General features: G+C 40.9%; 9 protein-coding genes across 9 annotated transcripts; 5 read left to right on the top strand and 4 right to left on the bottom strand.

The window, feature by feature from the left end:
* Positions 1-65: 65 nt before the first annotated feature.
* Positions 66-2,327, bottom strand: GCK72_005474 (uncharacterized protein; the record flags this gene model as incomplete). The annotated part of the gene is made up of 6 exons (XM_003117177.2): positions 66-313; positions 364-436; positions 507-635; positions 682-879; positions 1,179-1,798; positions 2,270-2,327. 6 exons carry the CDS (start codon positions 2,325-2,327, stop codon positions 66-68), a joined length of 1,326 nt encoding a protein of 441 aa, XP_003117225.2.
* Positions 966-1,875, top strand: GCK72_005475 (uncharacterized protein; the record flags this gene model as incomplete). The annotated part of the gene is made up of 2 exons (XM_003116944.1): positions 966-1,106; positions 1,162-1,875. 2 exons carry the CDS (start codon positions 966-968, stop codon positions 1,873-1,875), a joined length of 855 nt encoding a protein of 284 aa, XP_003116992.1.
* GCK72_005473 (uncharacterized protein) lies at positions 2,247-3,264 on the top strand (the record flags this gene model as incomplete). The annotated part of the gene is made up of 2 exons (XM_003117092.2): positions 2,247-2,387; positions 2,434-3,264. 2 exons carry the CDS (start codon positions 2,247-2,249, stop codon positions 3,262-3,264), a joined length of 972 nt encoding a protein of 323 aa, XP_003117140.2.
* A 3,192-nt stretch (positions 3,265-6,456) lies between these two features.
* GCK72_005472 (uncharacterized protein) lies at positions 6,457-9,492 on the top strand (the record flags this gene model as incomplete). Its single annotated transcript, XM_003117247.2, has 5 exons — positions 6,457-6,600; positions 6,657-6,939; positions 6,997-9,080; positions 9,125-9,230; positions 9,275-9,492. The coding sequence occupies 5 exons, from the start codon at positions 6,457-6,459 to the stop codon at positions 9,490-9,492; spliced, it is 2,835 nt and encodes a 944-aa protein (XP_003117295.2).
* A 72-nt stretch (positions 9,493-9,564) lies between these two features.
* On the bottom strand, positions 9,565-10,585 carry GCK72_005471 (uncharacterized protein; the record flags this gene model as incomplete). The annotated part of the gene is made up of 5 exons (XM_003117323.2): positions 9,565-9,759; positions 9,808-10,033; positions 10,083-10,184; positions 10,229-10,446; positions 10,493-10,585. 5 exons carry the CDS (start codon positions 10,583-10,585, stop codon positions 9,565-9,567), a joined length of 834 nt encoding a protein of 277 aa, XP_003117371.2.
* A 1,372-nt stretch (positions 10,586-11,957) lies between these two features.
* GCK72_005470 (uncharacterized protein) lies at positions 11,958-14,586 on the top strand (the record flags this gene model as incomplete). Its single annotated transcript, XM_053725201.1, has 8 exons — positions 11,958-12,032; positions 12,333-12,436; positions 12,635-12,744; positions 12,791-12,932; positions 12,978-13,047; positions 13,099-13,223; positions 14,110-14,235; positions 14,286-14,586. 8 exons carry the CDS (start codon positions 11,958-11,960, stop codon positions 14,584-14,586), a joined length of 1,053 nt encoding a protein of 350 aa, XP_053589395.1.
* A 135-nt stretch (positions 14,587-14,721) lies between these two features.
* GCK72_005469 (uncharacterized protein) lies at positions 14,722-15,289 on the bottom strand (the record flags this gene model as incomplete). The annotated part of the gene is made up of 2 exons (XM_003117428.1): positions 14,722-14,856; positions 15,041-15,289. 2 exons carry the CDS (start codon positions 15,287-15,289, stop codon positions 14,722-14,724), a joined length of 384 nt encoding a protein of 127 aa, XP_003117476.1.
* Positions 15,020-19,690, top strand: GCK72_005468 (uncharacterized protein; the record flags this gene model as incomplete). The annotated part of the gene is made up of 14 exons (XM_053725200.1): positions 15,020-15,297; positions 15,556-15,685; positions 15,739-16,343; positions 16,391-16,682; positions 16,728-16,898; positions 16,946-17,164; positions 17,209-17,427; positions 17,474-17,743; positions 17,788-18,246; positions 18,291-18,391; positions 18,436-18,950; positions 19,001-19,321; positions 19,371-19,541; positions 19,590-19,690. 14 exons carry the CDS (start codon positions 15,020-15,022, stop codon positions 19,688-19,690), a joined length of 3,852 nt encoding a protein of 1,283 aa, XP_053589394.1.
* A 147-nt stretch (positions 19,691-19,837) lies between these two features.
* GCK72_005467 (uncharacterized protein) lies at positions 19,838-21,191 on the bottom strand (the record flags this gene model as incomplete). The annotated part of the gene is made up of 6 exons (XM_053725199.1): positions 19,838-19,918; positions 19,972-20,199; positions 20,345-20,444; positions 20,522-20,607; positions 20,835-21,101; positions 21,153-21,191. The coding sequence occupies 6 exons, from the start codon at positions 21,189-21,191 to the stop codon at positions 19,838-19,840; spliced, it is 801 nt and encodes a 266-aa protein (XP_053589393.1).
* Between the last annotated feature and the right edge of the window lie 3,625 nt (positions 21,192-24,816).

Genomic DNA, 24,816 nt, shown 5'->3' with positions numbered 1-24,816 from the left:
TAAATAAAAATTGAAAACAAAACAAGAGAAGTTAACAAGAAAAAAACTAATAACAAAAAATGCAATTATTTTCCGGAATAACCTTGAGCAATTCCACTTCTTCCTTCACCCATTGTTGTCGAATCTTCAGAAGTAACAACTCCATCATCGAGCCCTTTCCATGTTCGATCATTACAGTATCCAGGATTATAAATGGCTACAGACCGTGGACCATCACCAGTTGTTTCATCTTCTTTTGTTTGGACACGAACTTTTCCCGAAATCAAACTGAAATCTCCAGCAGCGTCTTCAGGAACTTCCGTTTCGATTTTGTCTGAAACGTGGGAAGAAATTATCGAAGTGGAAATAGAAAGTGTAATGAACCTTCAAGGAACGCAGCAAACTCGGCCGACCATCCAAAATCTGCTGCCCACGTTTTTGCCGGATTCAAAGCGATCTGAAATTGAAGACAAATTAATAAACGTTTTTAAAACGATCTATATTTTTTGAATGCCTCAAAAACTCACTTCTGCTTCAAAAAATGAGACCACAGGTCTGAAATAATCGGACGAATCAAGCACAACACCAAATGGACATGACAGCAGAACGAATACATCGATATCAGTTGAAAAATTCGATAACTTGGGAACGTTAATCTTAAATTCTGGAACATTGATGATGTCTTTTTGTAGGCAAACACACCTTTCCAACGGAGATAACATATATTTTCTTGCCGGCGGACTTGCACAGATCACGCATTCGTTTCACCGCTTCCCGATGCTTATCGACTCCAACACTACCGACAACCAGCCCAACTGTGTCCGCATCCTTAAGCTTTTCCACCAGAAAAAGTCGTTTGCGAAGAAGACGAGACGAGCGAGTGCTGAAAAAATCGGCACACTGAAACTTGATTTTTGGCAAGATTTCTGAGATTATGACAGGTATAAAGAGGCGAACGTGCCAGCTATTGTATCAAAATCGCAACAATGGAGTCGCGCTTTATAACATATTTTGGGTCTGCTGTCAGTGCTACTGTACTTCTTACAACCATGTTTGTATGCTGGAATATTACCGATGACTTGATTACTCTTCAAGATATGTCTGACAGAAACATGCAAGACTTTAAGGTATTTGTGTCTTTCTTCCGAATGACCTTCTAGCTGTCATTTACAAAAATTTTAGGTAATCAGTGATCGTACTTGGGACAAGATGATGTTTAAACAACAGTCTTTGCCCCTCTCAACACCAAGTTTGATCTTTGGAAGAAACAAAAGATCAGGAGACAAATGTAATTGCTCACAGGAACCATCGAATTGTCCAGCAGGACCAGCAGGCCCAGCGGGAGAAAAAGGAAATGATGGAGCTGATGGTGCTGACGGAATTCCTGGATTCCCAGGAGAAAGTGGTGGAGTTGCTTTGGAACAACCATCTGATGGAACATGCATCAAGTGCCCACCTGGACCACGTGGACCACCGGGGCCTGTTGGAGAAGAAGGGCTAGCCGGAGATGCGGGAGAGGATGGAGAACCAGGAGTTCCAGGAAATGACGGAGCTGACGGTACACCAGGAAAATCAGGAGCTCCAGGAAACAAGGGACCACAAGGACCACCAGGAACACCTGGAAGAGCAGGACAACCAGGAAGAAAAGCTGTCGGAGAACCTGGACCAAAAGGACCACCAGGACCACCTGGAACGGATGGAAGACGTGGAGAAGATGGGTCAGATGGGGATAATGGTGCTGACGGACAACCAGGAGATGAAGGAGAAGCAGGAAAAGATGGAACTCCAGGAGAACCAGGACCACAAGGAGAGCAAGGAACTGAAGGCCAACCTGGTTTCGATGGCGCCTATTGTCCATGTCCACCTAGAAGTATTTCCAAGGTCGCTATTCAGTAGACTTTCTCACTATTATTTTGTGTTTTATCAAATAAAGACTTTTTTGAATTGCTTGAGATTTTGAATCAAGGTCAAAATGTGAAGACCATTGAAACGGAAAACGAGTTATGAATGCGAACTTCAAACAACTGTCAGGAACATTACGGCTTATGAAATTACGACGGAACTACCTTCGTCTCTTCAATTACTATGGTGTTTACAATGAGATTCATGAAGAACACGGTCGGGTTCGTCTTTGATCATCTGACTAACTTTACTGCTGTAAAGATTTTTCTGCACAGGTGAAGAGATTATTGTTCTTTTCGGCCATGACAAGAGGGGTATAAAAGGGTCGCAATGCCATTGAAACAGCATCTTGGCTTCATCTAGCGATGACCGGAACAATCTGCCTCACAGTTCTCGCTGGACTTTCGGGTCTTGTCGTTTTCGGCGCTCTCTTCTCCGTTGCCCATATCTACAATGATATCAACTCATTTGTTGATAGTGCTCACAGAGAGCTCGGAGACTTCAAGGTAAGCTATAAGTTGTATTCTTACAGTGAAAAATCAGTTCTTTCAGGGATTCGCTAATGACGCATGGAACTCAATGGTGAATCATGAGGATTCCGCTCGTGTTGCTCGTAGTGTTTTCGGTCGTCGTCACAAGAAACACTCTCAATGCAACTGTGGACCACAAGCATCTAACTGCCCAGCTGGTCCACCAGGACCTCCAGGAGCACCAGGAGATAGAGGACTGGACGGACAGCCAGGACAGGCTGGAAACCCAGGACAAGCTGGAATCGCTGGACCAAAGAGCCACGAACAACAAGAGTGCATCAAGTGCCCAGCCGGTGCTCCAGGACCAGCAGGAGCTCCAGGAAACCCAGGACCACAAGGACCAAATGGACAACCAGGACATCCAGGACAAGGAGGAAGCCAAGGACCACCAGGACCACCAGGACCAGCTGGAGATGCCGGAGCACCAGGAAATCCAGGAGCCCCAGGAAACCCAGGACAAGCTGGAAGAGGAGGACAACGCGGACGTGGTCTCCCAGGACCATCCGGAGCTCCAGGACCACAAGGACCACCAGGACAAGCCGGACATCCAGGACAATCCGGAGGACAAGGACAACAAGGACCAGCTGGACAACCAGGACCAGACGGACAGCCAGGACAACCGGGACAAGATGGAGAGGCTGGAGCACCAGGAAACGATGGAGCTCCAGGAGCTGATGCCGCTTACTGCCCATGCCCATCTCGCAGCGGATCTTCGTCCGCCGTTGAAACTGGAGCTGCTGAGCAAGGATATCGTCATCGCGCCGTTGCTGCTCGTCATCGCAACGTCGTTCGTCGCCGTGTCGTCAAGAAGCGTGTCGTCAAGAAGAAGCGTGTTGTCGCCCGTCAAGCTTAAATGACCATTCACTCAGGTTCAATCAATGATTCTTTTTAGTAGTTTCTGAATTCAATAAAACTTTTTTCCAATTATCTCTTCCCGTTTTTTGTTAAAAGAATAAACCGAGAGCGACAGTTACGTACTGACGTAAAGGTTTGATTCTACATGATATCAAAAAAGCGGAAAGCATTTGAAAGAAAGGAATGAGAGATATGAAGAACAAAAAACACTGCCAAGGCCACTCACTGCCTTTCTTTTCTCCACCTATCTTCGGAGAAAGTTAATCGAAAAACAAATGAACAAAGAAAGTGTTACAATTTGGGTTGGGTTGGGTTGGAACGAAAAAAAAGAGAGAAGCCGACTGCAAAAGAGGAAACGTCTATTGTAAGAAAAATAGGTTATGAATAGAGCAAAATAAATTGAACCACGTGGAAAGAGACATTTGCAATTGAATAGAAAAGAGCGGAACTAAACTTTGAATAGAGTCCGAAACGTTTGTGTATTGACCAAAGAAGAAGAAAAAAGTTAGCTAGGGGTCATTGTTTGACCTAGATTTCAACTGGATACATAATCTTTGATTTATTAGTCATTCATTCTCTAAATTCTGGAATGTATGTATCAGTTGACTACCGTAAAACCTATAATAGAGGTGCATCCGTTCAAAGTGGTCCCGAAAGAGATTTTATTATTGCCAACTGACAAAATATAGTTCATTACTCATAAAACATTTCTTCAGTTGAAAAAAAAACTACGTATCTTTGAAGCCAGTCGAGATATTATGCTTCAAACTCTTGCTAGTGAGTGCACCTCTATTGCAGATTATATGGTATTCGAAGTTGAGATATGTAGTATTGTTTGAATCCAGAACTGTTTCTTTTTTCTTTCATTTCAATTTCGAAAGACACGATTCCAAAATCTTGAAGATTGAAATCAGTTTCCACGTAAGCAATCATCTATGCCAGACTGAATCAAGACGATGCCTGATAGCATTGACCAATAACCGGCAATAAAGGTTTTTTGCAGAAGAACCACGATACGATCATGCGCCCTTCGGTCATCTCCATTTTTATCTGAACGAGAAGAAATGATCGAAAAACCGGCACAACACTCAAAAAGTACTAATGTTCTTACTAACAAAACCGAAACTTCGGACGAGAATTTACTTCCTTCTGTTCATCAAAAATGTCTGGGTCTCCGAAATTCACACACGAACTTGTTAGCAACATCACAAAGCAGTTACAACACCTCTCCTGGATCCCATTCTCTCTCAACTTCGAAAGTGTACACTCTAATCAGAAAAAAGAAAACAGTTTCTCGTCGATTACCGGTATAAAAGGGGTTGCTAGCAACTGTCAAACCACAGCAGTCGCTTGCGAGGATGTCGTCAACAACCTTCCTTTCGGTTATGGCCGGTTTATCCGGTATTGTGGTCTTCGGAGCACTTATCTCCGTATTCCACATTTACACCGACATCAACTCTTTTGTTGATGAGGCTCACCGTGAGCTTGGTGCTTTCAGAGTAAGTTTAAAATACTGTTCCATATTTTAATTATAACACTCAGGGAGTTGCCAATGATGCATGGAACTCAATGGTGAATCATGATGATTCTGCTCGTGTTGCTCGTAGCGTTTTCGGACGTCGTCAAAAGAAACAATCTCAATGCAACTGCGGACCACAAGCCTCCAACTGCCCAGCTGGACCACCAGGACCACCAGGAGCTTCTGGAGACAGAGGACTTGATGGACAACCAGGACCAGCTGGAAAGCCAGGACAGCCAGGAGTTGCTGGACCAGCCCATCACCAGAAGCAAGAATGTGTCAAGTGCCCACAAGGAGCCCCAGGACCAGCTGGAGCCCCAGGAAATCCAGGACCACAAGGACCAAATGGAAACCCAGGAGCACCAGCTCATGGAGGAGGTCAAGGACCACCAGGACCACCAGGACCAGCCGGAGATGCTGGATCACCAGGAAACCCAGGAGCCCCAGGAAACCCAGGACGTCCAGGACAATCTGGACAACGTTCCCGCGGACTTCCAGGACCAGCTGGACGCCCAGGACCACAAGGACCATCAGGAGCCCCAGGACAACCAGGAAGTGGAAGCACTCCAGGACCAGCCGGACCACCAGGACCACCAGGACCAGACGGACAACCAGGACACCCAGGACAAGATGGACAGCCAGGAACTCCAGGAAACGACGGAGCCCCAGGATCCGATGCCGCTTATTGTCCATGCCCAGCTCGCAGCTCTGCTGTTTTCCGTCACCGCAACGTTGCCGTCAACCGTCATGTAGCCGTTAACCGTCACCGTGCCGTAGCCAGAAAGCGTGTTGTCGCCAAGAAGCGCGTCGTCGCCAAGAAGCGTGTGGTTGCCGCCAGACGTCACGTCCAAGCATAATACAAAATAAGCGAATTTCAGTAGTGATACCGGATAGATTTCATTCATTGAATAAACTCATTATCGTATCTATGTTCTGATCTGTCAACGAGCCTTCATTTTCGATGTTTCTCCTTTTCCTTATCCCTTTCACTCATCACTTTCGCTTAGCAAATCGAACACAGCGCATGAGTTTTTTTTTCGTACTGTATTCGTTGTTGTCGGCGCCACGGACAATGAAGAAGAAAACAGATAGGGAGAAGATAATCAAGCCGCATATCTGAATTATCGCTATCACCTAGACATGTTCATAAAAACTCTGAGAATCGAGAAACGGTTGGGATGCAGGTCAAAGAAAACCGCAGAAAAAGCGGTCCCGGTGTGGTCGGAAGATAGGATGAAACAAACCAAATGGGGTCCGAGGAAGAAGACGAGAACCGCCATTTCATTCTCAAATGCTTCTCGTCGTACGCCGCTCATCTCTCATTTCACCGATCCTTATCCTAATAGACAGCCTGGTTTCTGACACCTTCAGGGGCTTCTATTATAGATTGCGGTGACAGTGCTTCACTAGGCTTTAACCGAACAATCCGGTCGCTTGATTTTAAGACCATTTTCTTGTTTTTTTAATGATTCAAGCACCTCAATCATCATCCCGAATGAACATAGTCGGGCAGACAGATGAATGAGTTTTGCCTGTCGTAAAGGTTATGATATAGCTTTTAGCCATCGTTCCGTTTATAAGCGTAACCTCTTTTCTCTCTTGTTTTCATTCAAACCGATTTGTTCTTCAGAGTCTACAAACGGTCTTGGTTGAGTGTGATCTAACCTCAACATGGTTAAGTCCTACACTCTTGCTGGGACAGCAGCATTTGCTTGTCTGCTGCTTGCAATCTGTGCTGTGATCTCCACTGTTCATATTCTTCACGACATTTCTGATTTTTACAATGAAGCCCAAGGAGAATTAGTAGAATTCAAGGTAAGGGAAATTGATTTCAAACGAAGGTCAATACATTTTCTCATACTTTTTTCAAGGATATTGCTAACAATGTTTGGGACGAGATGGTATTCGAATTGACACCAGAAGAAATGAGAGAAGCAGAAGACCTAGAAAGAGAAAAGAGATCGTACGAGGAAGAGGGGCCATATGAAACTGAAACAAGACCTACTACAACGACAACAACGGCAACAACGACTGCAGCAACTACTACAGAGGCTGTAGGAGATGAGACTGGATATGACTTCGGAAATGACAACGGACCTCCATCATCAAGACCAAGAAGACCAGTTCCACCAACTATGCCAAGAACTATTCAAGGTAAAATATTTGTATAACGATAAAGGTTCATATAAACTTCTGTAGAAACTATTTCAGGATTCCGTGCTCCTCCACCAGCTGCCACATCAACATATCGGCCACCAAGTGGAAGTAATTATGATAACTACGGCAGAGAACCAGCTTCGTCTCGTCGTCCACATCCACCACAGCAACCGTATCAAGCATCCAGTACTGTTACTCCTTACAGTACTCCAAACAATAGAACATTGTACAATCCACAACAACCACCGAAGACTGCGGTGTATCCATCAAATCCAAATCCACGTGTCCCATACAATCCACCACAAAAGTACACTCAACCACCACCATATCCAGGAAATTCACGTGTTCCATACAACCCAAACTACACGAACTCTCCTATCACACCACCACCAAGACAGCCATCTGGAGGATACGACTCTGATGGACAGACACCACCATCATGGCCAAGAGTCTATAATACTCGTCGTCCCAACGGACCAGGATATCCAGAAGATCAAGTGCCGACAGGTGCTCCCCCACTTCCAGGGCAACAGAGAGTCCCGCCAACACAAACCCGTAATCCTTCATATCCCGACAGAACCAATCCACGTCAACCAACAAGACCAGTACCGCCAACATCTGATGGTCACATCAGTGTCACCAAACCTCCGTTCAATCCAAATGAAGAATTCACGCCTGGAAAAACTGGATCGAGACCTGGATTCGGACCACAACGACCACGTCCAGGCACCCGACAGCGAGTCAATCCATGTGATCAATGTTCTGCTCAGCCAAATAATTGTCCATCCGGACCACCTGGCCCGAGAGGAAGACCAGGACCACCAGGGTTCCCTGGACAAGATGGGCCACGTGGACTTCGTGGACTCAATGGTGGATATTCGGGTGTTCATCCATCTTCTTATGATCCTGTTATCGGCTGCGTCCAGTGTCCAGTGGGACCACCAGGAGAACGTGGACCAGACGGACCGCCAGGTGTGCCAGGAGAAGATGGCGTTGATGGAGAACAAGGATCCAACGGACAGGATGGACAACCAGGAGCCCCAGGAGCCCCAGGATACCACGGAATGAATGGATCACCGGGAACGGCAGGAAAACCTGGTGTACCTGGTAGAAACGGACAATCATGCAGATCAATTCCAGGACCACCAGGTCAACCAGGAGTGATGGGCGTGCCAGGAAGAGATGGGGATCCAGGAACCGACGGAGAACATGGACAGGATGGAAGCCCAGGAATACAAGGACCACCAGGAAAGGATGGAAGACCAGGAGCTGATGGTCAACCAGGAGTTTCTGCTCCAGGTGCACCAGGAACCGATGGAGGGTATTGCCCATGCCCAAAGCGGTCATCAAAGTTTGATTTTACTGATCCCGGATATACTGATGACGAAAAGAGGCCTCAAGAGCAACGACCAAGAGAATATGTTGCTGAAAGAGAAGAACCAAGACCAAGACAACCCAGTCGTTCAGAAAATTATGAAGAGCCGGTTTATGAACGTCAAAGAAAACCAGTTTATGAACCATCTGCAGAAATCGCTCCACCAAGAAGAAACCGATATGAAGATGAGGAGAGAATCAGAGAGACGCCCCCAAGAAGGCAACCACCACCACAAAGACAAACTCCACGATCAGAACAACAAAGATATCCAGAAGAGCAATACGAGAGAAGACCCCAAGAATCAAGAGAATATGGGCAGAACAAAGCACCAAGAAGAGATGGTCACTCATCCGGATATGGAGGAGATGAAAGACGTCCGATTGAACCATCGAGATACGAGACTGATAATGTAGCTCCTTCAAGAGACCGTCCACTAAAGAAAGTAGAAATCAATCGTCAACCTGATAGAGAATACGATCATCGTCCGCCAGCGTATGAAGAAGAGAAACCAAGACAGGAAGACTCGAGACGATATGCAACTGAATCCGAGCCACTTTACGAGGAAGCACCTAGAAAAGAAACACATCCACCTGGATTCGGACGACCAAAGTCAGAAGAAGATAGAAGAGAGCACAGAACATATCCAGAGGATTCGATGCCACCTGTACAGCCTACAGATAGATACAGTGGAGACAAGAGAAAAAAGAATCAACCAGAATATGAAGACATTTCCAAGCCGGAAGAGGATAAGGATAAGTCAACGGTAAGTAGTGCATTGTTTAACTGTATTTCAAACTTTTCTTGCAGGACAAACATCACAAGAGACCGAACAAATTCCAAGAGAAGCAGTGGGAAGAGCATAGAAAGAGTCAAGAACTTCGCAATTCAAGAGAACATGGAGGACATGCCCCAAGTGAGTTGTTCTTTGAACACCTGAAGTCTAGTAATGTATTTCAGTTGAAGATAATGCACCAATGCAACAAGTGAAACCTGAAGAACGACCACGACGCTCTTCGGCAGAAGAAAAGTCATCAGTTTCATCTGTTCATGACAACTATCAGTCGTCAGAAAAACGAGCATTCTCAAATGAGAATCCACTCCCATCAGAGCAAATTCCCTACAGAAGGAAATCTCGATTCTATAGGAATCACTACTACGAAAAGTTTTTTATCTAGTCAAAAAGCTTTTCTAGTTTAATTTATTTTTATTATTGTTGATTTATCTTCGCATAATTATTAAAACTCCTCCTAATAAGATCTATAATAAACGTACCTTTCGTGTTGAATCGTCTTTTCAACCGGATTGTAGTGGGTGACAGTAACACAACTTGGATATGAAAGTAGCCAAACGGGGAGTAGAGGAGAATTGGGAAAACCACAGAAGATTAAGTCAGCAGGGAGATTTTCACGCAAGGGAGATGGGATTTCACGACCAAGATATACCTGAAAAAGAAAACTTTAGATTACTTCTTTTATTCAATTTGAACTCACGTTTTCTCGATGTTCCTTTAACGATTTTTCACTGGGTAGATTTGCACATGACACGTGTCTGGTGGGAGGCACTATATCTTTGATAATATCAACGATTTGATTTTGTTCATGAGCAAAACATGAATCCATGAGAACGATAATGTTTTCAGATGATAGTTGATCAACGACTTTTTTCAGCTGTGCTCCGAACTCGTCGATAAAAGTTGGCATGTTTCCGAGAACGAATCTGAATATTAATAAGTGAAATTTTAGATTTTGAAAGATGAGAAACTCACTTAACATCTATTTTATCAGTTGGAGCACTGTGACAAGCTTCTCCGAAATGTACGAGAGCTGTACAATCGGCGTGTGCTGCAGCTACTTCGTCGACACAACAACTGAAAAAAAGGGTTTCGCGATAGAAAAGGACAATTTGTCTTACCTGCGATATGAGGTATCAGCTAAGACGAATGTTTTCTTTACGCCATCAGGTGCTTCAGAATCTCGAATCTTATTCTCAATCAGCCTCGTTACTCGTTCAGAATATGGAAGAAGGGAATCGGGAAATTGGAGAGCGATTCGTTTGTGTTTTCCATTTTTAATCCATTCAGAGGTGTTATCGATTTCAAAAAACAAATAGATATCGTTTTCCGATAGACTCTGCAAATTTTACATTCGAGACCATAAACTGTAATAGTCAAATAACCTCGAAATATCCAGCATTCGAAGTTTCCTCCTCGTGTACGTGGTCTGTAGGGGTCGCTGTGGTGAAAAACGGACCTGGTACCGACTCGGACATTGCTGAAAATAGAGTTTTTAATTTTTTGACAGCATTTTTTAATGAATATAATGCAACAGAGCTTGTTGAAAAAAGGGAAATTAAAATAAAATGAAATAAATTACAAAAACGCAAACGCGCTCTGTTGTGCAGGTCAAATGGGCGCTTGTTTAAATTTAGTTTTTCAGAAGATTAGCGTACATGTACACTACCGTAGCTAGTGGCTCCTGCTCAAGAGTAACACCGAATGAAAAAGACAAAAATAATGTCCAAGAAATACTCTTGCTCGGTAATACCAAGTTTCAATATAGATATTTGTTCAGAGTGTACTTACATCCTCACCGCTAAGTTCTTTGCAATGATCTTTGGAATGTTCAACGTGAAGGACACGACAAAAACGAGTGGTCCAACTGAAAGCTTTTCCAGATTTATCTCCTTTCTTAATCCATTTTGGCGATGTTGTGCACCCCACTGCGATAATTGTTATAGCAATGAATTCTTGGAGTTTGAGAGAATCTCGTAGGCAACATGTCAATGATTTCAGCTCTCAATAGTTCCTGATAATCTGTCTCTCTCTTTTCTCTCTTTGGCTCAAAATGTTCATAGTTGCTCCCTAAGTTCTAGATTTTTTACAGTTCTTCAACCAAGATCAGCTTTTTTTCATGTGTTGGTCTGATACGATTATCAAAGTTTAAATAATTTGGAACATGTGTATTTTGAAATTCCTCCCTTTTCATTCCATTGGTCCAAAGCTATAGTTGTTTCCAATCAACCGAATGTGTTTGTTTGTTGTTCCCTCTTTGTTTTCTATTCTTTTTCTCAGAAAAACGCGATAAAACCTCTTTCTTCCAGCATTCGTCTAACCCAAAAGCGCAACATTTTATCGTTTCTTTCCATTTTGAGGTGTGTATCTCAATATCTTGTGGTTCAAAAAAGGGGGTTCTCGAAGTGTCGACGCTGACGGCGCTCCATCTGTTTGTCCCATATCTATAATATAAGTGTCAGTCCCCATGGGGCCGCCCGTTGTCGCCTCGGGTTATGAAAAAAGGAGTCAGTGAAGATAAGTTGAGAAGAAGAAGAAGAATAAGAAAAGAGACCTCTTCTTTGAGAAGAATCCCATTTGGAAACACACATCTCTATCCGAATCCATTACACGAGAAGAAGACGTCGTAGAGGAGCAACTAAATGTTTTTTATTCTCACTCCTCGAAGAATCGCACGCCTTCATTATCCGAGTCCCGCCTGACTTGTCATTTCTCTTTTTTTGGTTCATTCTATTCCGGAACGGTATGACGTTTCCGAAATGTATTCTTATCTTATTTTTTCCCATTCTTCTCGTTGCTGAAACTGATTTTCATGTGAATCATTGTGTGCTCAGATGCAAGGACAATCATATGAGAGAGGTTAGTTTCATACTGGAGTTCATGATCGAAAATGGAATAAAGTTGTTACGTTTTATGAGGATTACGGTAGGTGCCTTCTGAAAGAAAGAAACTCGCTATCAGATTTAAGTTCACTGAGGAAATAGAAAGAAACTCCTTAAGTTGCCTAAAGGTGATATTTGTGTATCACGAGATGGTTACAGTACGGAATGTTTATATTAAATGAGACTTTAGCTAAAAACAGAATATCGATATAAGAATTGAAATTAAACTATTCTGATTCAGCACTGGATATTAGGTTCTAGTTCAACTCTACGTCGACGCCACCCCATGTTAACTGAGTCTATCCCCGAAACCCCAGACAAGACCTATCATGAACGCTTTCAGATGGACAACGAATGGTCGCATGATTTCACTCTTCCCCTTTTAAATCTACTCCGAACGACTGGAAACGAGACGGCCGCTTTCATAAAAGCTCAAGCCATTTGCACGTATGTTTTCACTTTCAAATAGCTTCGTCATCATATATCCGGTTCGTCTCTCTTGGGGCGACCAATTGCTTGCGTCGTTCCAAATGAGGACCGAATTCTATTGAAATAGGTTACGAGGTGACAGAATGGAGTGAGAAAGGGGATGAAATGAGATTCGTACAGCTCTTCAAATGATTTTGTAATGAGTCGCATTAACAGAAGCAATCGTCTCCTCGAAGTGTGTGTCCGTAACTGCAATACTTCTCAAGAAGCATCGATTATTCTGGCAGGGATCAGATCATGGCATGATGCATGTAACAATCTGGAAGGTGAGGTTCAAATTCATTTCTCCAGAATAAAAAACGCGAGATTCAGAAGTTCGAGCACAATTCCCTTGCTGGAAAGAGAACGGAGAACGACTTTCAAGTGTATGTAGAGATCAAACGATTCGTCTTGAAATGGATATGCTGAAATTCGCCAAAAACCAGACACAGGAGAACATTGAGACCATTTGCATGTTAGTACCTGATATCTTTTAAAGCTGAAACTATTATTTTTCCAGTGACTTCGAACACTTCTCCCATTGTTTCATCCAAGAACACGGAAAGTATTGTGGATACCGTAGTGAAGTGGTGAGCCTCTCCAGCAGTACACACGGTCAATTCTAGTTTCGTTCGTTTCAGATCACCGCCAGAATGTTCGAAAACAACCGTGAAGCTATGTTCAAAATGCTGAAGATCCGTTGGAACACACTTCCAGCATCGTGCAAATACACCCAATTGAGAAGAGACACCTATTCAAGTGACCGGTACAATGAGAATAATTCTGTTTCGGTTACCATATCTCTTGTATTTTTGCTTCTTCCATTTGTTATGTGAGACGGAATATTTAGTGATGATTTGACAATAAAAAGCTTTTATTTAATCAGAAGAGGAAATTCTTGTATTGGTCAACAATTTGTGAAGAAAAAAAGACAAAACTGGGAGAATAACTTCCTAAAACAAATAATTATGGAACAGAGAAAATGTTTCCATTTTCACTCTTCCTAAACAAGAAAAGACTTTCAAAAATTTCTAGAATGTTCTGAGATCTGAAACTGGCTCTGATTTTGTTGCCCACCAAGAATGAAAATAACCAAAATTTGACTATATTTGAACATTTCAAATTTGAAAAAAGCCTAGTTTTCGACTTTAAAATTCGATCAAAAGGGGAAGATGTATGATAATTTAAGCACTTTTAGTCTAAATTCTCGAAAAATTTCAAAACATTTTGTTTGAAGAGGGGTCCCATAATGCTTCTATTACATGACTTCCCTCTCACTTTCCACCAGGTGCCATCTTCCTTTCAATTTCCTTTCTCCCACCTTTGACCTCTTTTCCATCCTTTCGTTCTCTTCTTCTCGTTTTTCCCTCTACATTTACTAAACCTCCTAAAAGGTTTCCCGCACACAAACGTGCTAATCAATCCCCTCCGTGTCCCTTTTCGTCCGCTTCTCCCACATGAGTTGCCCGTAGCAACGAATGTAAAGTGCTCCTACGCACTCGTTCCCCTTCTTTCGTAATCCTTATTCTCTTTCTCTTTTCCCTCTTCTATGGTAATTCAACACCTCCAGGGAATACGACAAAATGTGAGTTGGAATATGATAATATGATACATACTAAATGAGACAAATATTTCATTTTGTTTTGATTCAGGGTGATTGCCAGATATCCAATCGAGACATGGAGTCGACCACAATTAGAAGACCGCTTTCATGGAATTGTCGCAGAACTACAAAATGCACAAAAGAAAGTTAAAGAGCAGGAGAAACAGATTACAACGTACTTTTCTTTTTCAGAGAGGATTTATTTTTAACATCTTTCATTTTCAGATTCAATAGTAGATTCCGACGTAGCATGTTAGAAAGGAAGAGCAGGGAAGAGGAGGTTGTGGAGCGTTCGAAATATGAAGACGTGGTGAAAGAGAATAAAATATTGGATATGAAGTTGAAAGCAGCAAAACAACAACTTTTAATCTACACAGCCCCGTCTGCAAGAGCTGCAACAGCTTCATTAATGACTGGAAGATCTACATTCAGACAGCCGCCATCAACGTTTCGGCAGAGACAACCACTCACTGCTGGAACTGGATCAATTGATAGACCACCAGCAGCTCAAATGGTTAGAAAGTGAGTTATTTTTGAACGTGTATAGAAAAAATTTAATTTTTCACGTACACGTGGCGCCAGGAGCTAGGCTGCTACGAATAAAAACAATAACACACATGGGAGAAGTTCCACATTTATTTCAATCTCAATAGACAAAAAATCATGGGTTGTACTCGATTGGGAGGTTCTTACGACGGACCATTCCGTCTCCCTGGAACCATTCACGACGGAATTGCTTAGCGGCACCATCCGGGGTATTGGTCCATTCAACGGTGATACGGTCGTTGTTGGTGTCCTGAAACATGCGAGTATTATTGTCGCAACAAAAAAGTTCCGACATTTTTTCCCCCTCGGTGTTTGCGGACTCAAGCCAAAATTTGATAATTTTGGCTTGAGTCCGCAAACACCGACGAGGAAAAAATGTCGGAACTTTTCTATTTCGATAATAGAAACTAGATATGATTCAATTTACAAATTACCTCTTGTCCGAAAGCGAAAGCATCGCAGGAAACGGCAAGAAGGACAGCCTCCTTTGGGTCGAGGACTCCGCATGGTGGGTCGACTCCGAGACGCTTCATGTTGGTGGTCTTGATTCCGTATCCGATACGACGGGCGGACGAGTTGATCACCTTGATGTGGTAGGTGTGCTTGTCGTCATACGGAGCGTTGAAGACGATCTTGGCGTTGGGTTGGGTTTGGATGTCTCCTGGTGGGACGGATTGAGCCATGTTGGTTGGTTTGGTTGAAGGAGTTTTGAGAACTCTATGGAGAGACTGACGGGAAGCACCTTCTTTTATACGGTTCTCTTATCAGCAGATTTGATCTGCTCCAGTTTTTTGAAGGACAGATTAAAAGATAAGGTTGGAGAGGTTACGTAAAAACTATTTTTTCGACTTTTTAACAACCGGAGTTTTAGTGTTTTTTCTAGTTAAAGTAGGCGCTCACGTTGAATTTCGATTCAAGAACTATCAAAACCTCTACAAAAATGTTTCAGGAAATCGGATGCCGATAAACTACAACTAGCATCTGATGAAAAGCTGACAATTGTTAGATTGAATCGATCTTTGAAGAATAAAAATGAAGAGATTGCAGAGCTGAAATACACTATTGAGAAGTTGAAACAGGTATATTCTCGTTACCTCTTACTTCCGTTTTCATAATTTTAACCATTTTTCAGCGACAATCATCTAATCACTCTGCTCCACCATCTCGTCAGTCTAGCTCTTCAAAAGCTTCTTCAAACAACAACAATGACGATGAAGAGAAAGATTCAGAACTGGAAGAAATGTCTGACGTCACGGAATCTGGAAGATCTACTCCGATAATTGAAGAGAAGAAACCAAGAAGAGGATCCAATGGTCATCGGAACACATCTTCTGTCTCCCATCCGCCTCCAAGGATACCAGATCAAAACGAGAAAGTGTTGATGGATAAGTTGAAAATAGCAGAAAATGATTTGTCAATGCTCCAGGAAGAATGTGAATTATTGAAGAAAGCGAACGAGAGACTCATTCAACAATCCCTGTCTAAATCCACAGAATATGGAGCACGAGAGAGTATTGAAGAGAAGAAAAAGATAGTTGAGTTAGAAGAGAACTTGAAAGAAACAGAGAAGAGAATCAGGGAAAGTGAACACAGAAGAAGGGAAGATCAGAAGAAATTCGAGGCGATGAGAATGCATTATAAGACTAAATATGAAGCAGTGAAGGCAGAAAAGAAGCAGTTGAGTAGTAGTTCTACAGTGACAGCTCCTCCAGTGAAAAAAGTAGAGGAAGATGATGGGTGAGCTCCTAAATATCTATTTCTTTTACCATTATTAGATTTTTCAGACACGATTCACCTCCTCCGATGATCTACGAGCCAGTCCGGAAACGACCTTCTCAAAGTGAAATCAGTCGATTGAGGAGAGCAGATGACGATTTATTACAAAAATTATACAAAGAAGTTGCTGATATTCTACAGTCTCATGATGTTGGAATAGCTGAAATGTCGAATCTTGGACCAGGAGAGAACAATTTGAGTAGATGGCAAAAGTTGTATTCTGAATTGTACGAAGAACTAGAAAAAGTTCGAAATATGTTAGTGGTTCAGTATGATATCAATCAGAAACAGACGAAGGAGGTAGGTCGATTTCGTTGTTTTATTTGATTGAATGACTTTTTTCAGATACAATTACTGAAAGATGAATTAGAAAGGCTGAAAACTGTTAGTGCTGATATATTATCAAAATCGAAAGAAGAAATTGAAGAAAAACAGAAAAAGATTTACATGTTGGAAGAACAGATACGAGTTATTGCGTATTCAGGACAGCAGCCAGTCAAACTTCTCTCTAATCAGGTGAGTACTTCCCAGTATGAAACTTGAAATCTATTTTTCCATTCCAGATAAATATTCCAACTCCAAAAATCAATACAAATCTATTCGTGAAGTTGGTAAATGTGAAACCCTCTCCATCTCTCACTTCCAAATTTTTCTTCTCGATGGAATTCTTTGACTTTCAATTGGAAACCACACCAATCCTGGATCCAAAAGAACAAAATATGGAATTCACAACGGTTTATGATGTTCTTGTTTCGAATCTATTGATTCATTATCTGCAAACGGTTTGTTCTAAAACACTTTTCAAACCAAGAATTGCATTTTTCAGAATGGAATCGTGATAGAGATGTACCGCCCTGCAAGTGACTGTTATAAACTTCTCGCTGCTGCCACGATTTCATTGATTCCATTGTTTGAAGACAACGTTCTTCAGAAATTTTGTTCAGAAATAGTGATGAAGTCTGTCGAATCGGGAGTTGATATGTGCACACTAAGATATGAAATTGAAGTTTCCCAACCGATTTCTGATAGTTTCAAAAAATTCAAAGTCAGTTATTTTATATTTCAGCATGATTTCCAATACGAATTTTCAGAAAAGTGAGACCGCTCGCAACATGCTGCCGTTGAAACTGGAGAATGGTGATGAAGACGAGAATAATTTCGAGCCGCTGACAATCATGGTGAATCGAGTCATCGGTTTGGATTCTCTTGGAAGAGATTCATCAGCAGAATTCTGTGTTGTCTACGAGCTACTCTCATTCTCTCCGTATTTCACTGATTTCTCATCAAACTCCGAAATCAGATCGAAGAGAGATTGCTTCATTCCGAAGAATGAAATAGCAAGAAACCTATTTTCTACTTCGGTATGTTGGTTAACGTTTAACTCTTTGAGAGTTTTAAATTTCAGAGTATTTCCTTCTTTCTGATTGAGAATATTCCGAAACAAGATGGAGTCATTGCCACCTTACACCTACCTCTTCACCCATTATGCAAACTTGGTGGATCCATAAAAGGAACATTCTCTATGCTCGATGCAGATGGTCATTCTACTTCAGTATCTCTCGATCTTTGTCTTATTTGGAAACATGAAATTCCTTCTTTCTTCTTGAAACCGGAACCAAATACAATCATCGACCCAGAATCTTCCAAAAAGGACACCCCAATCCTTCCCCAACCAGTTCGACGTACTTCAAAACAATTCGATGTGACACCAGTTAGTGATAATGAACCAATTCTTCGTGAAGATGTTCCAGTGCCTCCAAAAGCACTTTCTCCGAAACAAGAATCTCCCAAAAGGAAAGATTCTTCATCTTCATCCGATACTTCGTTTTCCAGTTCTTCCAAAGATTTGTTCAGTCCACCGAAGGTAATGATTACTTCATTAGAAATTTAGGACAAAACCAATTTCAGACAACACCATTGGCATTTGATTATGAACTACCAACAGTTTCTTCGCCTCCAGTTGTAGAACGGGAAGAGGAAGACCGAATTGTTTTCGATGAAGATGATGAGTCAGTTGATGATCCAGAAAGACTTAATTACTGTGTTATTTCAGAATTGAATCAGTATCAGCGGTTTCTACAACTAGAGATCATGAAGCTCCAACATTCCCCGATGATCCAACACCTCCTCTTCATGATGTTCGACTAGAAGAAAATGAAGAAAAACCGAAAAGTCCTTCTCCTATTCAGACAGAGATGCCACAACATCCTAAAAGAAATTCAATCCAACCCGAAGAAGCTCCCCAACCAGAACCAACAGTCGACGTCCAAAATACTCCACATCCAGAAGAAGTGGAGAGCAGAGAATCCACTCCAACAACTCAGAAATCTGTGGAAGAAGAGGAAATAGTGGAGCCTGAACCAAATGAACCTGAGCCTGAGAATAACAACAGGAAAGAGTTGAAGACAGAAGAATTGAAAAGTCTATTAGGAATACTTCCTCCAATTGCAAAACCTAGGAACATACCAGTTGCTCCTTTATCACTAAATGAAGAACCAACTCCATCGAGACCTGGGAATTCAACTAAAGGAATTGTATTCAACGATCCCATTCATTCTTCTTTCCCTAGTAACTCTCTCGCTTTCTCTCTCATATTCCTAATTGTTTGATATTTCCAGCATCTGATTCTTCTGCCACATCATCACCCCGTCAAAAACCACCTGTCCCTTTGCCGGATTACGAAGGGCATAGTTTAATCAGAGTGCCCAAACCGCTGTCGCCAACCGACAAAGATGTACTTGAGCCGAATATGAAAGTGACTATCCAGCTGGAATCATTCGAGTTAATTCCGGGTTCAAGTATGACTTCATGGACTCGAGAGGATACAAGAATTTGTGTTGATTGGTTGTTCTTGAATATCTCGAATGAGCAGTCAAAGAGTCCAGTTTTTCATTTTCCCAGGCGACCACAGGAGAGAGTTGACATAGATTTTAGCAAGGGTATTTTCGAAAGCTGAGCAAGAATCGGAAATCAAATATTCTATTTCAGAATACACACTGACACGTGGCCAGGTTCAACTTCTGAAACAATGGATTCAACTGAGTATCAAACTTGAGTTTGCGATTATCAAAGTCAGTCCAGGCGAAGAAGAAGAATTAGGATTCGGAAGTCTTATCTTATCTCCAAGTAACAGTAACTTCCGGTCATTTGTTATTGAAGGTTCGTTTGATTTTCCCGATATGTTTCCTCACAAAGAGTTGATTTTAGTTTATGATCAAAGTCCGATGACAATGGCACAAGCGGAGCTGACAGTCACAATTCAGTTCTCCCGAGCATTACTCGAACAATTGAATAAAAATGAAATGTAGGAAAGGATTACGGTTATATCAGTTTGTCATAAATCAACTTTTTAATGAATCAATTCCACTTTATTCAATATTTTTCACAATTCAATAAATCATTTTCCAAGTTTTTTATCGTAATGTTTTTCTATAAATGATATCAAACACATCAAATTAAAATGGATCTTCGAACATTTGCTCCTGCTCTTTCGGTTCATTTGATGCAACTGTATTCTCGATTTCACTTTGTTTCTCCTGAAATAGAAAATATATACATGAATGATATCATCCCATCAATTATCGCTCACCGCCACTTTCTTCTTCTTCCTTTCAGAAATCTCCACGTGTTGATGTGGTGCAAGAGCCTTTGTCGTTTGAGCACTCTTCTGTTTTGCTCTTTCCAATTCAAATGCGTCTGTCATTTGACTAATTACAATATTTAGGAACTTCTTCCAGACGTCTGCGATTTGAGATGTCGTGTAGTTTTGTGCGAATCGAACTTTCTTATGTTCTTTTCCTTCTGCTGGGGGAAGTTCCTGAAATGAGTTCAGATGTTCAACGATCGAAGTACACAGAAGAAGTTTCAAGATTAGAAAAGTTCAATTTCTATATAGTCAGAAGTAGTTTACTTCCTCAGAATGACGCGAGAAATGAACTCTAATTGATAATGATTGCACCCACCTGTTCACCAGTCAAAAATGGAATTAATCTCTCGATGAATACATTTATCACCACTTCGAAATAATTCTTCTCCATCTGATTTTGATTTTGTTCCAAGAATCTGAAAATTATCATTTTGTTTCCACTACGAAATGACGTGTTTTCTCTTCAGAAGACACCTGCGTGTCAACTACGAACCCCTGTTTGACATGACTCCTTCCCGTTTTTCGAACCATTTGCCACGCGCCCGTCAGATTTTCAGATGTACCGAGCATTGACGTTAGCTGAAAGGAGGAAATCGAAGAATTTGGGGCGGAAAGAAAGAAAAGAAATGTAGTTTTGTCTGTTGACAAAGAAAATTGGACATACAAAACAAACCTATAATTTGAATTGAAAAAGAGAGAAGAATGAATAATATACTTCAGAATTAAAATGATGTACTTCAAGATATAAACAAGAATCGAGTAACTTATGTATTCTATCTCAATACTCAGATTTCTATTAGACTAACCTGCTCCATGAATTCGTAGAATCGGAGAATATGCCCTCCGAATTTCGGCATTTTGAGCATTGCTGCTCGTGGAGCTCTGTCAACACCGAAGACTTTCTTCAGATCTGGTTCAATATCATTGACGATATCTAAGAAAATGAGCCCAACGATATCTTTTGGATCCTCCAATCTCTGCCAAGTCTCTCTCAAAAGTGTCCGATCTTTCTTATTGAGAGCAGCGTCGAACGGATTTTCAGATTCATTTCCAACCCACGAGGCGCCTACTTGCTGAAACAGTATGAATCAAGAAATTCTCAATCCAAAAATGCAATTAATTACCGTTTTCTTCTTTTTTGGAGCACAAAGAGAGGCACCCATCGAAATAAATAATCAGAGTCTGAGTGAATATTCTATCGACGACAACTTTTCATCACCTGTCCAATAGGTTATTCTGGAGAAATGAGAGGCGGTAGGAGTCTGAAACGTTCTGAAAAGAAAGAAAATGTAATGAAGGGATACGAGAGAGAAGAAAGAAACGAAAGAAAATGCGGAAATTGTAAAATAAATGAGAAAAAGGAAAAAAGAGGTTTAGTGGTTTGTTGGCTGGTGAGACATAATGAAGTCAAATTGAATGCTCCAATTATGACGTGGAAATGGGATATTGGATTGGCGGTCATAAAACTACTGAATTTATGATCTGACGTCGTCGCACATCCAGAAGAAAAAAGAAGACGGTGATAAAATTTATGAGATTTTTCTCTCTCCTTTCCGTTCGGTTTTTTATAATAGAAAATCATGAATATAAGTAAATGATTGTGGAAAAAGAAGAAGAAAAAGTCAGAAAGAGTTGAGTGAGAAGGAGAAAAGAGTGGTAAACAAAGTGACAAAACGAAAATTATAGTTGTCGGACAGAAGTGGGGAGGAGTGGATATGGAGTTGGAGCCAGTTGAACTATTGGATTGTTGTTAGACTGAGAAGAAGTATCCAGAACGAACCAGTTCCCAGGAACTACAAAAATCACAGATGTATTTACAAAGATACGTGCACTACTTCAACACATCACTGAGAGTTCTCACAGTAGTTTGGATCTGCCTTGATTCCATGGCTCAAAAAATCGAAGAGTTTCACTTGTTTTCGAAATGAAAACTTCGCCAAATGAGCTGTTGAACAACTAAAATGACATTTTACTGAAAATCTAATATCTGAAAAGCAGACAGCGGAAAGTAATCAGGCAAGTAACAAAAATGAGTCAGTGGAACACCAGTTGGATACATTAAAAATCAAAATCTATTCAGTATAGAGTATGAAAACTTTCCAGTGATTACATTCATTTGAATGACTGTGACATTTTCTTTTTTCAGACAGATCATTGGTTTTTAACTGATTCTAACGGATAGAGTCGAGCTCGATGCTGAGCTTCCTTACGAACTGACTAGAGGAAGTCACATCAGGTGTGATGATGTATTCGAGAACTGCTCGTAATACAAATTTTCACGTCCACTGATCAAACTTAAGTCTTAAAAAGCATGATGTTAGTTGTACATAATTACGAATTAGTAACCACGTGTTGTGAAATCACCAAGTCTAGCCAATCTATTTGAAGATCACAAAGTGAAATAAGGAAGCACATAAATTTGAATGTAGTCTCATTTTATCTCAAACTTTCGGAAAATAAGTTCAGATTCAGTAGGAAAAGATTATATACTGAAGTTCAGTTCGCTTCGGTATTCTCTTTTGGTATTTTTGTGAGATTGATCTATCAAACTTCATGTTTGAATTCGATAAGCAAAGCTCAGAACGACACTTTAAAAATCTTAGAAAAGTAGTTTCATGTTTTTGAGAAATTCTTGGTTTGGATGAAATCTCAAAACTCCCAAAATTATTTCCAAGAAACAGAGGGTTTTGATTAAAAACATCTCTGACAGGAAATCTGAAATTCTGAATGAAATTTGAAAAAATAACAAAACGTCTTAACAGTGAAAAAAAGAAAGGGAATGAGATGTTGTCGGGTAGCATACACGCTTTCCAACATAGGGCTCGTGCCGTTGCTCTCGACCCGAATAATAATTATAAATCACATTTTCGGTTTACTTGCCGATTCGGGGGAATGCAAGTCTTGTGAGAAAGAAAAAAGGAAAAAAGAAATGGGTCGATCAAGGTAAATTACATTGAGCACAAATAGAACATAGGTGTGAAAGCGTAGGAGTCGTTTCCGAAATATGTTGTTTTTTATTCTAGAAGTCGGAAATACGGAAATGAAAGACAATTGTTAAGTTCTAAGTTCATGTCATATTCCAGTGGGTGTTATTATTCTGAATGATAGTCTAGTGTAATCAGAAGTGTTCCATTCAAGTTCTAGGAATAAGGAAGTTGAACTGAACGTTGAAAATGATCATAATTCAGGTCTTGTTTATGAGAAAACTCAGTTCAAGTGCGTAGTCAGTTAATCATTCCCATTTTATACTGATTGGATTTTTTCCAGAAATTGCCATGCATTGCGTGTCTCGATTGGTTTTTTTTGGTTGAATGTTACCAGTAGGGTTACTACAGTAGCAATCCTACTGGGTTGGGAAATTGTAGGTCTCAAAGGAGTGACAATTTGATCTCTCATCTCTGGGTACACTCAAAATTGAACTTTGAACTCTGGAAACATTGCAGAAATATTGTTGGACTAGAGTATCGTTTGGTTATGAATAAAACTGAAAATATAGATGGCAATGAGTTTCTGTGTGTCTACGCTTGCAAGAAACTGACTAACACGTTTCATTCTTTGGAACTCAGTGGTCAGTAAATACTTTTACTAATTGAATTCTCATGGGAAAAGCTCGAAATTATTAAGCTTTGAAACATTTATAACATTCCAGGTAGACCAATAAGAAAGACTTGGCTTTTTCGTATTTTCTTCAGAGTAGTAACTGCATTCAATCTGAAACTACCGTAATCGGAGGAAACAGCTGGCAGGCTATGTACTAATCAAGAAATAATGAGTGTGTCACTACTCATCTTATTCCACTCTTTCAAAAACTTCAGTCACATTCTACGAATACAAAATCGTCCCTGAGCATCCATTCCTTATTCAAGACTACAAAGGTCTCAACTATATTCTCGATTGGATAAGCAATAAATCTAGAAATTTTTTGAATCAAAAGATACGATTTCCCTCTGCACATTCTGTAAGATGTGACTCAACTTTGTTTCCCTGTCCAGTCTTGAAAACATCCCCCGTGTCAATTAATTTTCAAAAATAGAAGCAACGGATTAAACATAAAGCACAAACTATTGCGGAACTAACCTTTCAACCAAACAAAACAAAAAGTGCTGAAACATTTGATAAAGATCACAAGGTGATTATCATTAATCCGGATCCTAGAGATTCCTAGTCAAAGCTTCGCTGGAGAAGGATTAGACGAATGAATAGGTTCAATTTGAAACGAATGAAAAAAAGAAAGAGCTCCGAGACCAAGTGCATTCTCGGTCGACTGAACTCGTGAACATTGACTGATATTATGGACTGAAACAAGAAATTTAACATGAGTCAGCTCTCAACACGCAACGACCCACTAATTGAGTTTATATCACGAGAAAGAGAAATGAACAGGTGGAATTGAGAAATGAATTCAGGAGACATTTGTGATGAAGTCACTTCTAGAAGAAGAAAGTGAAGGAAAAACCAAGATGTAGGTGTGAAGTTTTCGATTCTTTTCTTCTTTTTCCATGCGGAAGTTTTCGTTTTTTTGGTGTAGGACAGGTGATTGAGCTATGTTTATAAATAGAAAATATCACAAATTCAAGTTCACTCACTTGGCCTTCTGAAACCTAAATTACATTCTCACGGGGCTCTTTCGTCTTCTCATTTTAAACCTCTAAAATATGTCTCCTTGACAACGAATCGGTGTTTTGGATGAAAACGTAGAAAAAGAAAAAGAAAAAGGAAAAAGAAGAAGTCGTGTGGGGGACTGAGTAGAAAAAAGGAACACCGAGGACATGTATTTCTGAATCAGTC

This window comes from Caenorhabditis remanei, chromosome II (assembly GCF_010183535.1).
Source record: "Caenorhabditis remanei strain PX506 chromosome II, whole genome shotgun sequence".
NCBI classification, from domain to species: domain Eukaryota; kingdom Metazoa; phylum Nematoda; class Chromadorea; order Rhabditida; family Rhabditidae; genus Caenorhabditis; species Caenorhabditis remanei.
Note: the sequence above shows the minus strand (reverse complement) of the source record. Positions and strands in the feature narration are given on the sequence as shown.